General features: G+C 40.6%; 1 protein-coding gene across 1 annotated transcript in view; it reads left to right on the forward strand.

The window, feature by feature from the left end:
* LOC124789058 (mite allergen Eur m 3-like) overlaps positions 1 to 16,162 on the forward strand; it is a 122,384-nt gene that overhangs the window by 41,649 nt on the left and 64,573 nt on the right. Inside the window, exon 3 of the mRNA XM_047256349.1 lies at positions 10,769 to 10,904. Coding sequence (XP_047112305.1) covers positions 10,769 to 10,904 — 136 coding nt within the window. The remainder of the gene's footprint in view (positions 1 to 10,768; positions 10,905 to 16,162) is intronic.

Here is a 16,162-nt window from a genome sequence, read left to right on the forward strand (position 1 = left end):
CATGCTAATTGTTGTTTCTTCATTACAGGCAATGCTGATGAAAATGCAATAGCAAATTGTCGCATCAGGTTCAAAGCTAGCTTCTGCATTACAGGCAATAATGGTGAAAGCATCAAAACAAATTGTCGTATAGAGTTCAAAGCGTGTACCGGTGTTCTGTCATTATTAAATTCCTTAGATTTTCTTACAAATGCAAATTGCTCGAAATCTACGTTCTCGTCACTCAGTTTGATAACATGTTCGGGTTTGTGTGTGAATTTGTTTGTCTGTGTCATTTCGTACTTCAAGTTACGTAGCTTTTCAGATTTTAAGCCGCGTGGCTTTTCGGATTTTAAGTCGCGTAGTTGCTGTAAATTGCTCACATTATACACGCTGCGTGAGTCAGACAAATGTTCGCTAAGTGGCGTCTGCTGTGTTGAGTTATTATTAACTGAAATGTTTTTCATCTCTGTTACTCCTTGCTGTAAATTTGACAACTTTCTACGTAACGTGTTGTTAGATGAATCGATCTCATTAATTGTCAGCTGTAAATTTTGAAATTCAGGTGTTTGGTTAAATGAAACCGGTGCAGTATCGTCTGATTTATTGTCATTAGTATTTTCGATAACATCAATACGACTGGCCAATTCATCACATTTTTCAGTCAGTATTTTAACCTGATCATCGGTTTTAGAATCAGACGCATTAGTCTGTTTTTGCAACTTACGCGTAGTTTCGTTCAGTTTTTTAACATCAGCTTTGATCACATCGCAATCCTGTGTTAATTCTAATTGTTCGAATCTGTCTGTCACTGTTTGAATATTTACTGTGTGTGTATCTGTTTTTGATTTAAGATCAGAAATTTCATCTCGTAATTCCGCGTTCAACTGTTCTATGGTATTAATTTTGTCGGACACTGTAGTAATATTATTGTCTACATACGTTTTTGCCTTCGCAAACATTTTACGTTTGTCTTCCTGTCTCTGTGCTGTGATTGTTTCCATTACTTGTCGCTTGACTTTATTTTGATCCTGAATAAATTTGCGGAAACGCGTATCACTGTTCTGTATGTGCTGATTAAAGCGCTCGTTAATCTGAGTGTTCTGCTGTTCGAATTTCGCGTCTATCTTTGCGTCCATTGTGCGCGAAAGTTCTACCGTCATTGCTTTAAACTCGTCCCGTAATTGTGTAGCTTTTTCAGAACATTGTTTAGCGACTCCGCTAATTTCGTCTCTGAGTGTTTCTGTTGCGGCTGTTTGCATTTCTCTTAATTCTTGCGCAACAGACTTAACTTCTTCGCTATTTTTTTGTGAACAAGCCTCAATCTCCACGCGCAACTGTTCCTTAGTGTCATGGCACTGCGCGGCAACGGCTCTAATTTGTTCATTAAGCTGTCTGGAATTATCGTCTAATTTTTCATTCTGTTGTCTGACCTATTCACTAAGTTGTTTGAGATTTTCGTCATTATTGTCAAGTTTCTCATTTAAGTGTTTGTTATCTTCCCTAAGTTGTTTGAAATTTTCATCAATTTTATTAAATTTTTTGTCCTGTTCACTAAGTTGTTGTTTGAGATCCGCATTATTATTGTCTTGTTTTTTATCTAGTTGTTTGAAATTTTCATCCATTTTATTAAATTTTTCATTAAACTGTTTGAAATTTTGCCGCAAAAATGCCATAATTGGATCCGATTCAAAATTAGCATTTCTATTCTCTGTGCTATTCAATTGTCGATCTGGAATTATTTCGTTTTGCGTGACCATTTGGTCATTCTGTAATTTACAAAAAGGTTTGCCAGTTAAACATACACTGTCAGTCCCTATTTCGGAATTAAATAAATCCGTCGTACTTTCGCTACACTGACCATTTTCATTCGAAAAATTTGTTTGTATGTTACTTGAATTTTCCAAATCGGGTGTGTTAAGCTGGGCAGCGCTCATTACAATAGAGCGTCCCGCGTCATCGATTGTCGTCAAATCAACAGAGGACATAACCGAGTTCGTTTGTTCATCATTAAGATAAAAGTCATCATTAGTGCTTGGAATACACTGATTGTTAATGAACGCAGGATTGACATCATTACACTGCGTGTCACATGTCCTATCGGTAAAGTCGTTTGAGCCGGTAATTTCGCTCGTAATACCTCGCGATACACTATTCACAGTCTTTCGCGGCATTTTTACAGTGGTCACAATTATTCACAAAAGAAATAAGCACAAATACAGAAAGGCAACAAACAAATACAACAGAGCAAACGAATTGTCGTTGATCTGTGGAAAGAAAGTCACAAGTTAATAAAAGCGTAGCGCCAAATCCTAATTATATCTAAGCAAATAAGAGCAGATATCTGACTGTTTTTCAAAAGACTCTCAACGAAATACGATCCTGGACTGGGTGTCGCCAAGTGTAACCTCCCCACCGAAATTTAAAAGAAAGAAATAATAAATGAATAGGAGCCAAGAATAACCTCCCTGCAATGATTTAAAAATTGTGTTAATTTTATTTAAGAATCCTAATGGACATTGCGCTAAGTGTAACCTCGCCACAATGAAATCTACTGACAATGACAATTAAACAAAAATTAGCAATCTGACTCAAATATAAGTTCTTCACAAAAAATTAAGGTCAATTCAGTGATAAGAAAATTCAATTAAACCGAAATATCGGTCTTTGGCCCTGTGTAAAACAATCAGAATTAAAGTCTTACCTCATTGTAACTGGTAGTCAAATTTCTGCTCTTATTCGTGCGCACGGCTTGGAGGAACTGCATTGCAAATAATAATATTCCTTTTTTCTGTGATTTTACTGAAATTTTTCTTCAAAAGAAGTGGAATGAAATGGGAAGTGCAACGAAATCTTTAGTTCAATAAAAAAATTAAATTTTTGAAAAAATGCTTTTGAAATCAAAATTATTATTGGGGGACTTGTTGGAGATTAATTACAATAAATAAATTTTACATTATCTAATGATTATATTAATTAACAGTTTACCTCATTCAGCATCTTGACCAGTGTTGCCGACCGCCTACATCACACAACCGCACTGGGCTGCTACTACTGACCGACCGCTCTGCATGACGACTACTAGCGTACTGCTCGCAACACTCGCGCGGTCAAGCGCAGACTAACTACGATAAATGGCTCTCTGGTCAGAGACGCTACAATGCCTCCCCATCGCTGCTGCGTTACATACGTGTTTCAACGTAAAGAACCATACAATGGAAAACAACAAAATTATATTGCCTATATTCAGTGATCATGTTTCCGTCTCGAGTGTTGTATGTGTCAGGGGTTTGATTAAAGGTGCATCAGAGCTTCCAAAGTCTGCAGTAAAGCTTCTCGCTTGTCCTGAAACAGTCGCGTACCGACGCTGTTCGTGACAGGTGCGAGCAGCCACGGAGGCCTTTGAACAAACTGGCTGGCGATGCCACTGAAGGCAACCGCTGATACTCGTAGATAAAACACGGATTACAGGCTGGAAGCGTTGCCCGAGTCTGTCGGAGGGATTATCTCGAAACGCCGGCTACCTGCTTGACGCAATTCAGGCGGCTGTGGTACCACCGCGATTATAACTGTAAACTGGCGCATACATCACTGAAACACCGAAAGTGCTTCTTTAAACCACATTCTGCAACCCTCTTCACAAATACACAAAAAAACTTCAATGCAAGTTCCTAAGCATGAATTTATTCTTAGACTCTATTATTGAAACTTTTACTGAAATAGTGAATCTGTGGAAGGAAATGACAGTATCTTCTTTAAAATTATTTCAATTCAAATTTGAAAATTATTCGCGGTGTTCATGTATAATCATAGACACTTAAATAGAAATATAGAACAATGCAAAGATAAGACAACAACCGGGCTGATAAATTCAGGAACAATCAAATACTATTAAATTCCCTGAGAAGAAATTAAGTTAAAAGTATATTTGATATCTCCAGTTTTTTACTTTTAAAATCAGCTCATGTAATTGACGTTTGTGAGAAGGAAATTCTCTATGCTTCAGTGGCGACACCGAACCTCCATCGCGCAAACCACACAATAAAAGCACAAAGATGACAGCGGGAGTTACTGTGTTCGGAAAGAAACACATCAAAAGGGATCCCGTCTGGCTAGCTCAGTGCATTAGTGGCTTAAACCAGCTGCCGACAAAACAAAATAACAAAATTTGTATGCAAAAAAAAATGCAAGCGGCAATTTCGCGTTAGAACTCAAAGTTTTGTCCAGTGAGGCCTTTACTATCTTCGCTACAATCGCCTGAATACCAAAACACTGACTCCTACCACTGGAACATTCCATACTTCTCACAGAAAATAAAACGTAAATTAACAAACGAGTCTGACGATACGATACATGAGTGAACTACCAAATTAAAGATACCAAATATAACAATAATGTAAGGAGAGGATACACGACATTTTTATCTCAGTCTCGTTGTGGGCGTTCCTGAAAAAAAGAAAAAAAGGAAAAAAAAGAAAAAAGAATTCCTCAGCTGAAACTGATGCCCATTCCTGCACGTCACCCTGACCTCTGTTAATCTAAAGCAGTCGATAATAACATTTTCAAAACGGAGATAACACTGTTAGCCATAGGATGATAAGCAGCCCATATAAAAACAGAAACCGTGTGTCCGTTGGCATATGAGAGTCAGTGACACGCAAAGTGTACTGGTAACACTAGTCTCTACACTCAAGCAAATGTGGAAATCATATTGGTACTCGTAGGTTCAAATGGCTCTGAGCACTATGGGACTTAACATCTATGGTCATCAGTCCCCTATAACTTAGAACTACTTCAACCTAACTAACCTAAGGACATGACACAACACCCAGTCATCACGAGACAGAGAAAATCCCTGACCCCGCCGGGAATCGAACCCGGGAACCCGGGCGCGGGAAGCGAGAACGATACCGGACGACCACGAGCTGCGGACTTGGTACTCGTAGGCACACACATAAACGAAACATACTTGCGAAATTCAGCCTGTATACGAGGCCTCTCTAAATGCGAAATTCATTAGACACACATAAAACACAAACAAGTGAAGTTCCGATTGTGTCAGAGAGCGTTCTGTTGCGGCTCTTCCTTGTAAGATACAGATTCAGGGAAGTGTTGATGTAACTCAATGCCCACGTACGGGAACACGGAGTTCTTACAATGTTTCCGCACCAGCAACGTAGGTTGGCTAATTCCAAGGGCCCCAAATGTCACTCTTGAGAAAGTAATATCGAAATTAACCACTTTCTCTCTGGACAACTACCATGTAGTAAGGCTTGTCAAACTAAATTAAATCGTACTGATTCTATGGAAACTGTCATGATTAATTTCCTGAAAGCTGTGGACTCCTTAGCTCTCTTCTTAATCTCTTCCTGAAACTATATCATTGCTGATTGCTGAGTAGATTAAACTGTAAGACGCTAGTTGGGTATTGCATCGCACGGGGACTGGTACGACGACAGTATCAGGTGGCGGACATTCCCCACTGCGACCTCGGGTTGCCAAATTGCTTAAAACGACTCGAAGAGATTTTGAGTTATACGTATTTGCTGTTTGTTAGTTGTGTAGGGGTGATTTCAGAACCTAAATGCTTTATGAAGAAATGATTTAGGTTTCGTCTCGAAATGTTTGATTTGTTTCATCAACATCATTTCATCTAAACAGTTGCCTTATCAGTGCTAAAATTTTTCAAGTTATTCCATTGTGGTATAAAGAGTGAGGTGTCTAGTCTTCATTCTGATTTGTCCTTCTGGTTTTACCCTATTTATGTGACATTCAACTTTTTAATTAAGCAAGAGCCGATGAGAAATTGTCTCATGAGACAAATTGATGTGCGCAGTAAGTATATTGAGAGCGTTATTTAGCGTTTCCAATGGTCTCCAAAATGAAATGAATTTGCTATTAGCTTCCCCCAGTGAGTTAGATCTGGCCACAAGAGTGGTAACATTTAAAATAGCAGACCATTTTAGCAATTACACCTCGACAGTGTATGTATGAATGTTGTGATAGCCTCGAGCAAACAACCGAGAAATAAACCACAATTAAAATGAACTATCTGTGAGATAACTGTTCCACACCCGCCTAGATCAACCATATGTATTCACAGCTGTGAATATGTGCAAAGTCCAGTTGTAGAATGGAATGACAAGATTGAAAGTTTTTGCTGCACCGGAACTCGTACCCAGATTTTCTGCTTTTCACGAGCGGTCGCCTTAACGATTTCAGCTACGTATCAGTGCACGCTTCAGAGCCAGACACAAATTCCCGTATGTTATTGTTCATGCGTCATTAACATGCGCTCTTACACTTACTGTAAATCCCTTGCAGGAGAGTTGTTTTTATCGTAATTCGCTAGCCTGATATTAGCGGGGTAAGTACGATATTGCTGTGTCTCTGTTTGTAAGACGTACGATGCGTGAATGTCCGAAGGAACATCGCATGGTACTTCCTACAAATACAAACATAGTGTTATCATACTTTTCTTGTTACTTTGGTTCCTCTCTGTCTTAAGTTTCTGAAAATCGCAAAGCTAATTCATCAGGTGCTGTTCGCTGTTCCCGGGTTCGATTCCCGGCGGGGTCAGGGATTTTCTCTGCCTCGTGGTGACTGGGTGTTGTGTGATGTCCTTAGGTTAGTTAGGTTTAAGTAGTTCTAAGTTCTAGGGGACTGATGACCATAGATGTTAAGTCCCATAGTGCTCAGAGCCATTCGAACCATTTTCTGTTCGCTGTTATTTACAAAGTGCCTATACTGTTATCATTACGATTAGAAGACACTTTTCATCTCTTTGGTTTTTATAGAATCAATGACTTTTGTTTATGTATATAATATTAAAATAAATGTCATTTACTTATAATATTAAGAGCGTCTGGTGATGCTAAAAAAGCGGATCGCATACATGTGAATGAGGTTTTCAGCGTGCAGTTTGCTTAAGACACCCATATCGCTACCAAAAAAGAGAATTGCCAAAATAAGTTTTCCTCCTCTTTATTTATTATGTTCGACTTGCAGTCGGTACATCTGGATATTATCCGTAACTACGATTTAGACCCAAATCATAGTAACAGAAATGCGAATAAAACTCATTGCCATATACTAGGAGTATCTGCTGCCTGTCAATAGACTGACAGCAAGTTACATCGCTTCTTCGTAGGGTGAGCTTTCACGATCCCACCCAGTTCGAGAATCAGATCGGCTGAGCTGCCGTATTCCTCCGCCTGACGCTATTCTAATAGAGAATTGGCAACATTGTAGAACATGTTTGGCAACTACGTGACACTTGGTTTACTTCTTGGTTTGGATCAGAATCATCCTGGTAAATTCACCCGTTATTTTCTTGTCATTTAGGTTAAATATTCTGAATTATTCTTACTTAAAGGATGCCACAGAGATAGCAGATTTATTTTACTTAATCCAGAAAGCTTCTTCCAGCAGGAACTCCTGCTGACTTCGCCTTTTACGTTGCGAATTCCTAGTCTTGGTTATCTCTTGGACAACAACGATGCGCTGGTTCCACGTATATGTATACTAGTTTAGAGGTAAAGTGTCCTCAATTCAAATGAAAGAATGCATTAGTTTTCTGTTTTAATCTCACTGGAAACAACATTTTAACCTCTTCTGTAAAGATCGGCTAACAGGCAGAATGACTATCGTTACAGAAATCCTAAGACAACTTCTACCCCATAAGTTTTGTCCCTAACTTGATTCTGTACCCTTTGGATCTAAGGAGGGAAAAGTTTTAGAATCGCACAGTTGTTAATGCCTGCTTTTTCCTTCTGTCAGTTGTAGTGACTGTAGCGGTGAATGATAAATTAACTTGGTTTCCTTGTGTATCCATCCCTACTTCTACATGTTTATACTTTTATTGTAGTCCATCCTGCAAAGCTACTTCAGTATCACTGTGGACTGAATATAGACACAGACCGTTTGGAAGCCTAAAGGACGTATTATACTACTAATTTGTGACAGTTTTGGATACTTTGTTCTACTGAAAAAGAATTTAGCAGTATGGTCTCCCATATTACTTAAAAATGCTCTGCAGTTCGGCAAAGGTGAGGCGAGGGATCTCACTAACTCTGTCGCCGACTGTACCTGTACGTGCACCTACACTATGTGATCAAAAGTATTCAGACACCCACAACAACATACTTTTTTCGTATTAGGTGCATTGTGCTGCCACCTACTGCCAGGTACTCCATATCATCGACCTCAGCAGTCATTAGACATTGCGAGAGAGCAGAATGGGTCGCTCCGCGGAACTCACGGACTTCGAACGAGGTCTGGTGATTGGGTGTTACTTGTGTCATACGTCTGTAAGCAAGATTTCCACACTCCTAAACACCCCTAGGTGCACTGTTTCCGATGTGATACTGGAGTGGAAACGTGAAGGGATACGTACAGCACGAAAGCGTACAGGCTGACCTCGTCTGTTGACTGACAGAGACCGCCGACAGTTGAAGAGGGTCGTAATGTGTAATATGCAGACGACTATCCAGACCATCACACAGGAATTCCAAACTGCATCAAGACACACTGCAAATACTATGATAGTTAGGCCGTAGATGAGAAAACTTTGATTTTATGGTCGAGCGGCTGCTCAGATGCCACACGTCACGCCGTTAAATGCCAAACGACGCCTCGCTTGGTGTAAGGAGCGTAAACATTGGACTATTGAACAGTGGAAAAACGTGTGGAGTGACGAATCACGGTACACAATGTGACGATCCGATGACAGGGTGTAGGTATGGCGAATGCCCGGTGAACGTCATCTGCGAGCGTGTGTAGTGCCAACAGTAAAACTCGGAGGCGATGGTGTTATGGTGTGGTTGTGTTTTTCATAGAGGGGGCTAGTATCCCTTTGTGTTTTGCGTGGCACTATCACAGCACAGGCCTACATTGATGTTTTAAGCACCTTCTTACTTTCCACTGTTGAAGAGCAATTCGAGTATGGCGATTATATCTTTCAACACAGTCGAGCACCTGTTCATAATGCACGGCCTGTGGCGGTGTGGTTACACGACAGTAACATCACTATAATGGACTGGGCTGCACAGAGTCCTGACCTGAATCCTATAGAACACCTTTGGGATGTTTTGGACCGCCGACTTCGTGCGAGCCCTCACCGATCGACATCGATACCTCTCCTCAGTGCAGCGCTCCGTGAAGAATGGGCTGCCATTTCCCAAGAAACCTTCCAGCACCGGACTGAACGTATGCCTGCGCGAGTGGAAGCTGTCATCAAGGCAAATGGCGGGCCAACACCATATTGAAATCCAGCATTACCGATGGAGGGCGCCACGAACGTGTAAGTCATTTTCAGCCAGGTGTCCGGATACTTTTGATCACATAGTGTGCATAGTCCTACACACTTTATTTAGAGGGTGTGCGAAAAGTAGGGACGAATATTAAAGTGCTATAGAACATACCAAATTTGTTGAAAATGTACTTTACAAACACATTAGGTAATTTCTCCCATTTATGTATGAAAAATTATATCCTACATATGACCAGCCAATGCGTTCGCCAACAAACGATGTGTTCACTGAAGTTCTCGAAGAGGCGTTCACAGATATCTGGTTGGATTAAAGCCTTTTAATTTCATCCTTTAATTGGTGTATTGTTTGTGGTTTGTTCACGTACACTTTTGATTTCACAAATCCCCACAAAAAAAGTCACAATGCGTGAGAGCGCATGATCTGGCAGGCCATTCCTCGTTGGCACGCAAAGAGATAATTTTTTGAGGAAACTTTTCATTCAGCAAAGTAATAGTTTCACGGGATGTGTGACATGTCTCATTTCATCAGTAAGAGGGAAAAACCAATCAGAAAGCATGTTTCGGTAACGCTCGCCGTTCACTATGACGGTAGCTCTCTCATCATTTTCAAAAAAGTACAGCCAGATCACTCCTCCTTCCCAAAAGCCGCACCACACTGTCGTCCGTTGTGGATGCATCTCGTCTTCCACAGTCACTCGCGGATTTTCAGTACCCCAAAGTCTGCAGTTCTGCTTGTTAACGCACCCACTGACACGGAAGTGCGCCTCATCTGAGAAAACTATTCTGTTTGTGAAGTTCTCGTTCTCCACTTGACAAACCAAGATCCGTTGAGCAAATCGATGTCTCTTTCCACGATCTGCAGGCTTCAACTATTGCGTAAGTTGAATCTTGTACGCATGCAGTTTCATATCTTTTGAAAGGATTTCATGCAGTCAACTAGGTGATAAATCCAATTTTTGAGCTCGTCGGAGAATCGATTTTCTGGGGCTTAAACCCACATTGTCGAACACGACAGCAGTGTTTTCTTGTGTTTAAACGGAAAGCGTTTGTCCTGTTTTCTTAACTTTTGAAACAGAACCCGTGTCTCAAACCTCCGGATCAACCTCCGAACTTATGATTCCGTTGGAGCAGCATTACTTCCGAGAGTCACATGTTATTCACGAACGGTTGGCGTGGGACTTTCACAGTTGTTGTAATAGCTATCTATCACTTGGATACGTTACTCAGTTGCCATCTGCTCCACGAAGAAAGTAAACATCAAAAAACAATGCCCATCATACAAAATCTGTCAGACTACTAATGGAAAGGATCGCAGATAACAGACATGAAAAAACCACGTCTGCCAACCGTCCTACGACAAAACGGCGCGAAGTTCAAATTTGTCCTGGCTTGCCGGACACCCTTCAGCTGATTCTTTTAGTGAACAAGAAAGAAACCAAAACGCGCCTATGCACATGATTACGATTAATTTTTGCTAGCGGAAAGTGTGATGACTGCTGACCGTGAGTTTGACCACAGGGACATGAACTTGTTGTCGGTGTTGTCCGGCACGACACGGCTTCACGAGGGCGGCACGCGACACAAGCTGCAGGCGGCCGTCGTCCACCCGGGCTACGACGGCGACACACTGCTACACGACATATGCATCCTTAAGGTAGGCCTGCCCTGTGGCGTGATGTGCCCGCTACAGAATGCGCGCTGCTTCCGGAGCAATTAGCAAATTTCTGACAAAGTAAAGGCAAGTTCATGCTCAATTTCGCGTCGACGGTGATTTCATTATACGGTGTCTTTCTATGGTGATCTTGAAGCATAGATGTATCAGTTTGATGTGACGGACCCGGATCCAGAAATTAATTACATTAGGTTAGATTAGATTTACTTTCATTCCAACTGATCCGTAGTGAGGAGGTCCTCCAGGATGTAAAACATGTCAGAAAAATAACAATACATGACAAATATTTACAACTCGGACAAATAAGCTAATGTACCATTCCTCAGGTCCCAAGTGGAATGATCGTCATTTTTTAATGAACACTATATGAAAGAATCACTTTGCAAATACTAATGCACTGAATTTAAAATAAAAAAGTTTATTTATTTATTTATGAGTTAATAAACGTGTAATACAACTACTATAATACTTATTTACAATGAACGCATTACTGCACTGAAATGGTGCAGAAGTTAGATTGTACTTACACACACACACACACACACACACATACACATACACACATACACACTTATTTACAATGAACACATTACTACACTGAAATTGTGCAGAAGTTATATTGTACTTATATATACACACACAAATCAGTTGGTTCTACTGAGAAATTCATGAATGGAGTAGGAGTAATGATGAGGAGAACATTGCAAATGTCATAATCCAATTTCCCAGAAACTTCGCTTAGTGGAAGAGGGATCAAAATAAACGTGTCTCGGTTTTTCCGTAGATACCTGACCGAGAAAACGACGGGCAAATTTTTCGACGTAGTTTATGTGCCGATTTAAAGGATAAGTAGTTCAGTCGCAGCGGTAGCAAAGTAGCTATCTTCGCGAATTCACAGTTATGCGTCCCGTGTTCGAAGCCGGATTATTATTATTATTATTATTACTATTATTATTATTATTATTATTTTGTTCTCATTCATCTACATATGTCCGTACAAAATTACTGTATGAATGTTTTCCAGCGTAATTAAAACAACATTGTCCTTATTCGTCTACTAACTTTATTTCTCGTGAATGATTTCAAAAAGTAAATGAACGAGAAAACTATACGAAATTATTTTCGGTGAAATTTCTTTAATGTATCTTGACTCATAATGAATTGTAGTTGTAGTTGTAGTAGTAGTAGTAGTAGTAGTAGTAGTAGTAGCTTTACTCATCCGTAGGTCTCTTTTTACAAGGATATAGGGCATGTCAAAGTATTTACAAATTTAGATCAATTTAAAATAAGCTAACTCGTATACACATATTTACAGACTTCTAGTTGGAGACAATCATTAGATTTACTCCTGGTATACAATACTTTTTTTACAAATAACTAATTAAACACTGTAATGCCACATTGTTCACTTATATCTCACTATCAGTCACTGTACACACTATACACACATTGTTTCATAACACTTCACTCACTTGTAAGCGCCAGTTTTCGGTAAAGTGATCCGTGTTGCGTGGTTTGCCGTGGAATTATTGGCAATGCGAGAAATCTTCAGCAATTTTAACGATATTTCTTTCACGAGTGAGATTCATACGAAGAAATGTCACTGTGGTTAACCTGCCTCCGGGCGGTTGTAGTAGTGTTCGGAATTTCCGATCGGTATCATCGAAGAGAATGCACCAAATCTTCCTCAAGAATAAACAAAGGAATAAAATACCTGAATTAATAGAAGACTTGATATAAGAATGAAATATAAGATACGAAAATTTAAAATGATTATAACCCCTGAAAACACCATAAACACATATAATATATGATTAATGTGAGAGTTACAGTGAAATCCCGTAGTAATTTAACAATTAATATAATGGCCTTGTATCCCCTGACTTAATAAGAAACATTCGTGTAGTAGACTTGTACGGACATGCGTAGATTAATGAAAAAAATGAAATAAATGACACAACAATCGGGTTTCGAACACGGGGCGCAGAAAGTGAGATGCCGCGACGCTATCCACTATGTCATCATTTCGCCGGGTATTAACGTGCTCTAAAAGGTATCTAAATAACGTCAAAAACTTTTCTAAGAAACAGTGAAATATCTACGGATAAGCGGAGACACGTGTTCGCTTATTTTGACTCCTCTTCAACTGAGTGAAGTTTCTCGGAAGTTGGGTAATGTCACTTGCCGTGTTGTCCTCCTGAGTCAAAATTCACGAAATGTGTTCTAGGGTGACTCTGTCTCCCGAAAACGTGAATCTACGAATAGTTTTTTTGAAGGTGATGTAAACTGATTTATATGTAAGAGTTTCAAGAATCAAGGTACACATGCCGTCCCACGCTACGACCATTACGCAGCAAGATTGGCACACCGTCAGGAGATAGTTGGGGAGAGTGTTGCACCTGGAGCACAGTGTACCTAGGAACGTATCATGTTTTCAGGTTGATGGTTCAGTGTAGCGAAAGATTTTACATTCACATGAAGGAACACACGCTAGAGACATCATAAGAAGTTTCCAGTATTTTCTTCTGTTTTTGCTGTTCTGGGAAACGGGGTTGTGTTTTGTGCAGCGTTTATAAATATTACGAGTTCTACATACTCTGAGGTGACAAGTCATGGGATAGCGATACGCAAATATACAGATGGCGGAAGTATCGCGTACACAAGCTATAAAATGACAGCGCACAGGTCGAGCTGTCATTTGTCCTGAAGTGATTCGTGTGAAAAGGTTTCAGACGCGATTATAGCCACATGACTGGAATTAACAGACTTTGAACACGGAATGTAGGTGGAGCTAGACGCATGGGACATCCCATTTCGGAAATCGTTACGAGAATTCAATATTCCGAGATCCACAGTGTCAAGAACGTGCCGCGAATACGACATTTGAGGCATTACCTCTCACCACGGACAACGGCCTTAACGAGCGAGAGCAGCGGCCTCTCACTTAATGAGCGAGAGCAGCGACGTTTTTGTAGATTTTCCAGTTCTAACAGACAAGCAACACTGGGTGAAATAACCGCAGAAATCAATGTCTACATACGACGAACGTATCCGCTAGGACGGAGCGGCGAAAGTTTGCATTAATTGGCTACGGCGGCAGATGACCGACGTGAGTGCCTTTGCTAACAGCACGACATCGCCTGCAGTGCCTCTCCTGGACTCGTGACCATATCGGTTAGAGACCTGACGACAGGAAAACCGTGTTCTGGTCAGATGAGCCTCGATTTCAGTTAGTAAGAGCTGATGGAAAGGTTCGAGCGGGTTGCAGACCTAGTGAAGCCATGAACCCGAACTGTCAACAAGGCACTGTGGAAGCTGTTGGTGACTCCATAATGGCGTGCGCTGTGTTTACATGGAACTGACTGGATCTACTGGTCCAATTGAGCCGATCATTGACTAGAAATGGTTATGTTCGCCTACTTGGAGACCATTTGCAGCCATTCATCGATTTCATGTAACCGAACAAAGACGGAGTTTTTGTGAATGACAATGCGCCATGTCATCGGACCGCAATTGTTCGCGATTGGTTTGAAGAACACTCTGCAGAATTCGTGGGAATGATTCAGCCACACAAATCGGCCAACATGAATCCCATTGAAAAATTATGGACCATCATCGAGAGGTCAGTTCGGGCAAATAATACTGCACCGGCAACACTTTAGCAATTATGGACGGCTATAGAGACAGCAGGGCTAAATATTTCTGCAGGGGCCATCCAACTACTAGTTGAATCTCTGCCACATGAATATCGCAGTAGACTAAACTTGGACCGCGTTATCGAATCGGCATGTAAAATTCCACTTTAAAACTAATTTTGTTTGTAACAGGTAAAGAACCGACCTTCTCCGTCGGCACTGGGATTCGCATGAAAGCAGCATTTGTTTTGGAAGAATCTAGCTACACGTAACACAAAAATAAATACTCTATATTGTTAAAGAGAAAGTCGGATTTTTATTTAAGCACTTTTAACATCCATGCCAGATGTTCTCACAGTATCTGACTCTTTCCCCGTTTCATTAGTGGCTGCTACTTGTCATATAAACGTTCGATGCAAATGTACTCAGGGTACCAGGAACATTTAATGAGTGCAGTCTTCACGCAACTATATTGTTCCTGCCGAAGATACGATGGAAAATAAACTTGATTATCGCTTCAAAATATTTCTTTTTCGGAAGTTAATTTTGATGCGCATCGCGCATACGATAACATCACCTGAAAATCGTTACAAAAAGCTAATAATGAATTATGCTATGAATTGCTATTGCATTGGCGCGGTTGCGCAATTCCCACGGTGTTTTGAGAACCATACTGCAATTTTGAAGCCTCAAAATATTTTTTTTTACTTGACGATAAAAATAAACATCACAACTATATATGAAGGTAGTATCTGTTCCCGAAAGAACAGATACCGGTACCACTGATGACCGTGCAGCTTCTCTAGAATGAAATGCTAATTAAATCGACACGGGGAGCGTGCAAGGGATAAGTCCCTGCAGGCGCACTGTCCTCTGTGCCCTCGGTGGCTCAGATGGATAGAGCGCCTGCCCTGTAAGCAGGAGATCTCGCATTCGAGTCCTGGTCAGGGCACACATTTTCAACATGACCCCAATGATGTATATCAACGCTTGTTTGCAGCTACGGTGCCGATTTAATTATCAAACATCACAACGATTGGTACGCATGTGGGTGGTCGTGTTATTATTACTGTGCAAGTCTGTTTACCCAAGTCATCTAAAAACATGGTATCATACATGAGGATATTAGTTTGTCCACTACTGGGGTCCAGTATCAGACAAAACTTGTGAACAATATGTGGTTTTTAAGCGTTCTCAAGACAATTTTGTAAATCGAACTTGTCAACTTGACGGATTTGCAGCATGTGATGTAAACATCTTTAACGGGATGGTTAAACAGTTGGCCATATCTATCATTTTGCAGTGTTTGAAGGTTACAATTTGAGTGATTCTTTGCTGTCCGTATTTCGATTGTTTGGTAACCGGTTCATAACACTCATCCGGAATGGATGAAGCACGCACTGACTGCGACGTGGGCATTTCGCAAATGTTACGACCGATTTGTGATTCACTTGTTTCGCCTTCTTCCGCGCCATCACCTTCCGTTTCGTCTTCATGATACAGTTCTTCGATACCAGCGAAAAGTCACTTCGTTCTTCAGCACCAAAAATGCTCGATGATAGGTGCTCCTATCAATTTGGAACACCGAGAATAGGAACTGCCTAA

Source organism: Schistocerca piceifrons, chromosome 3, assembly GCF_021461385.2.
Source record: "Schistocerca piceifrons isolate TAMUIC-IGC-003096 chromosome 3, iqSchPice1.1, whole genome shotgun sequence".
Classification (NCBI taxonomy): domain Eukaryota; kingdom Metazoa; phylum Arthropoda; class Insecta; order Orthoptera; family Acrididae; genus Schistocerca; species Schistocerca piceifrons.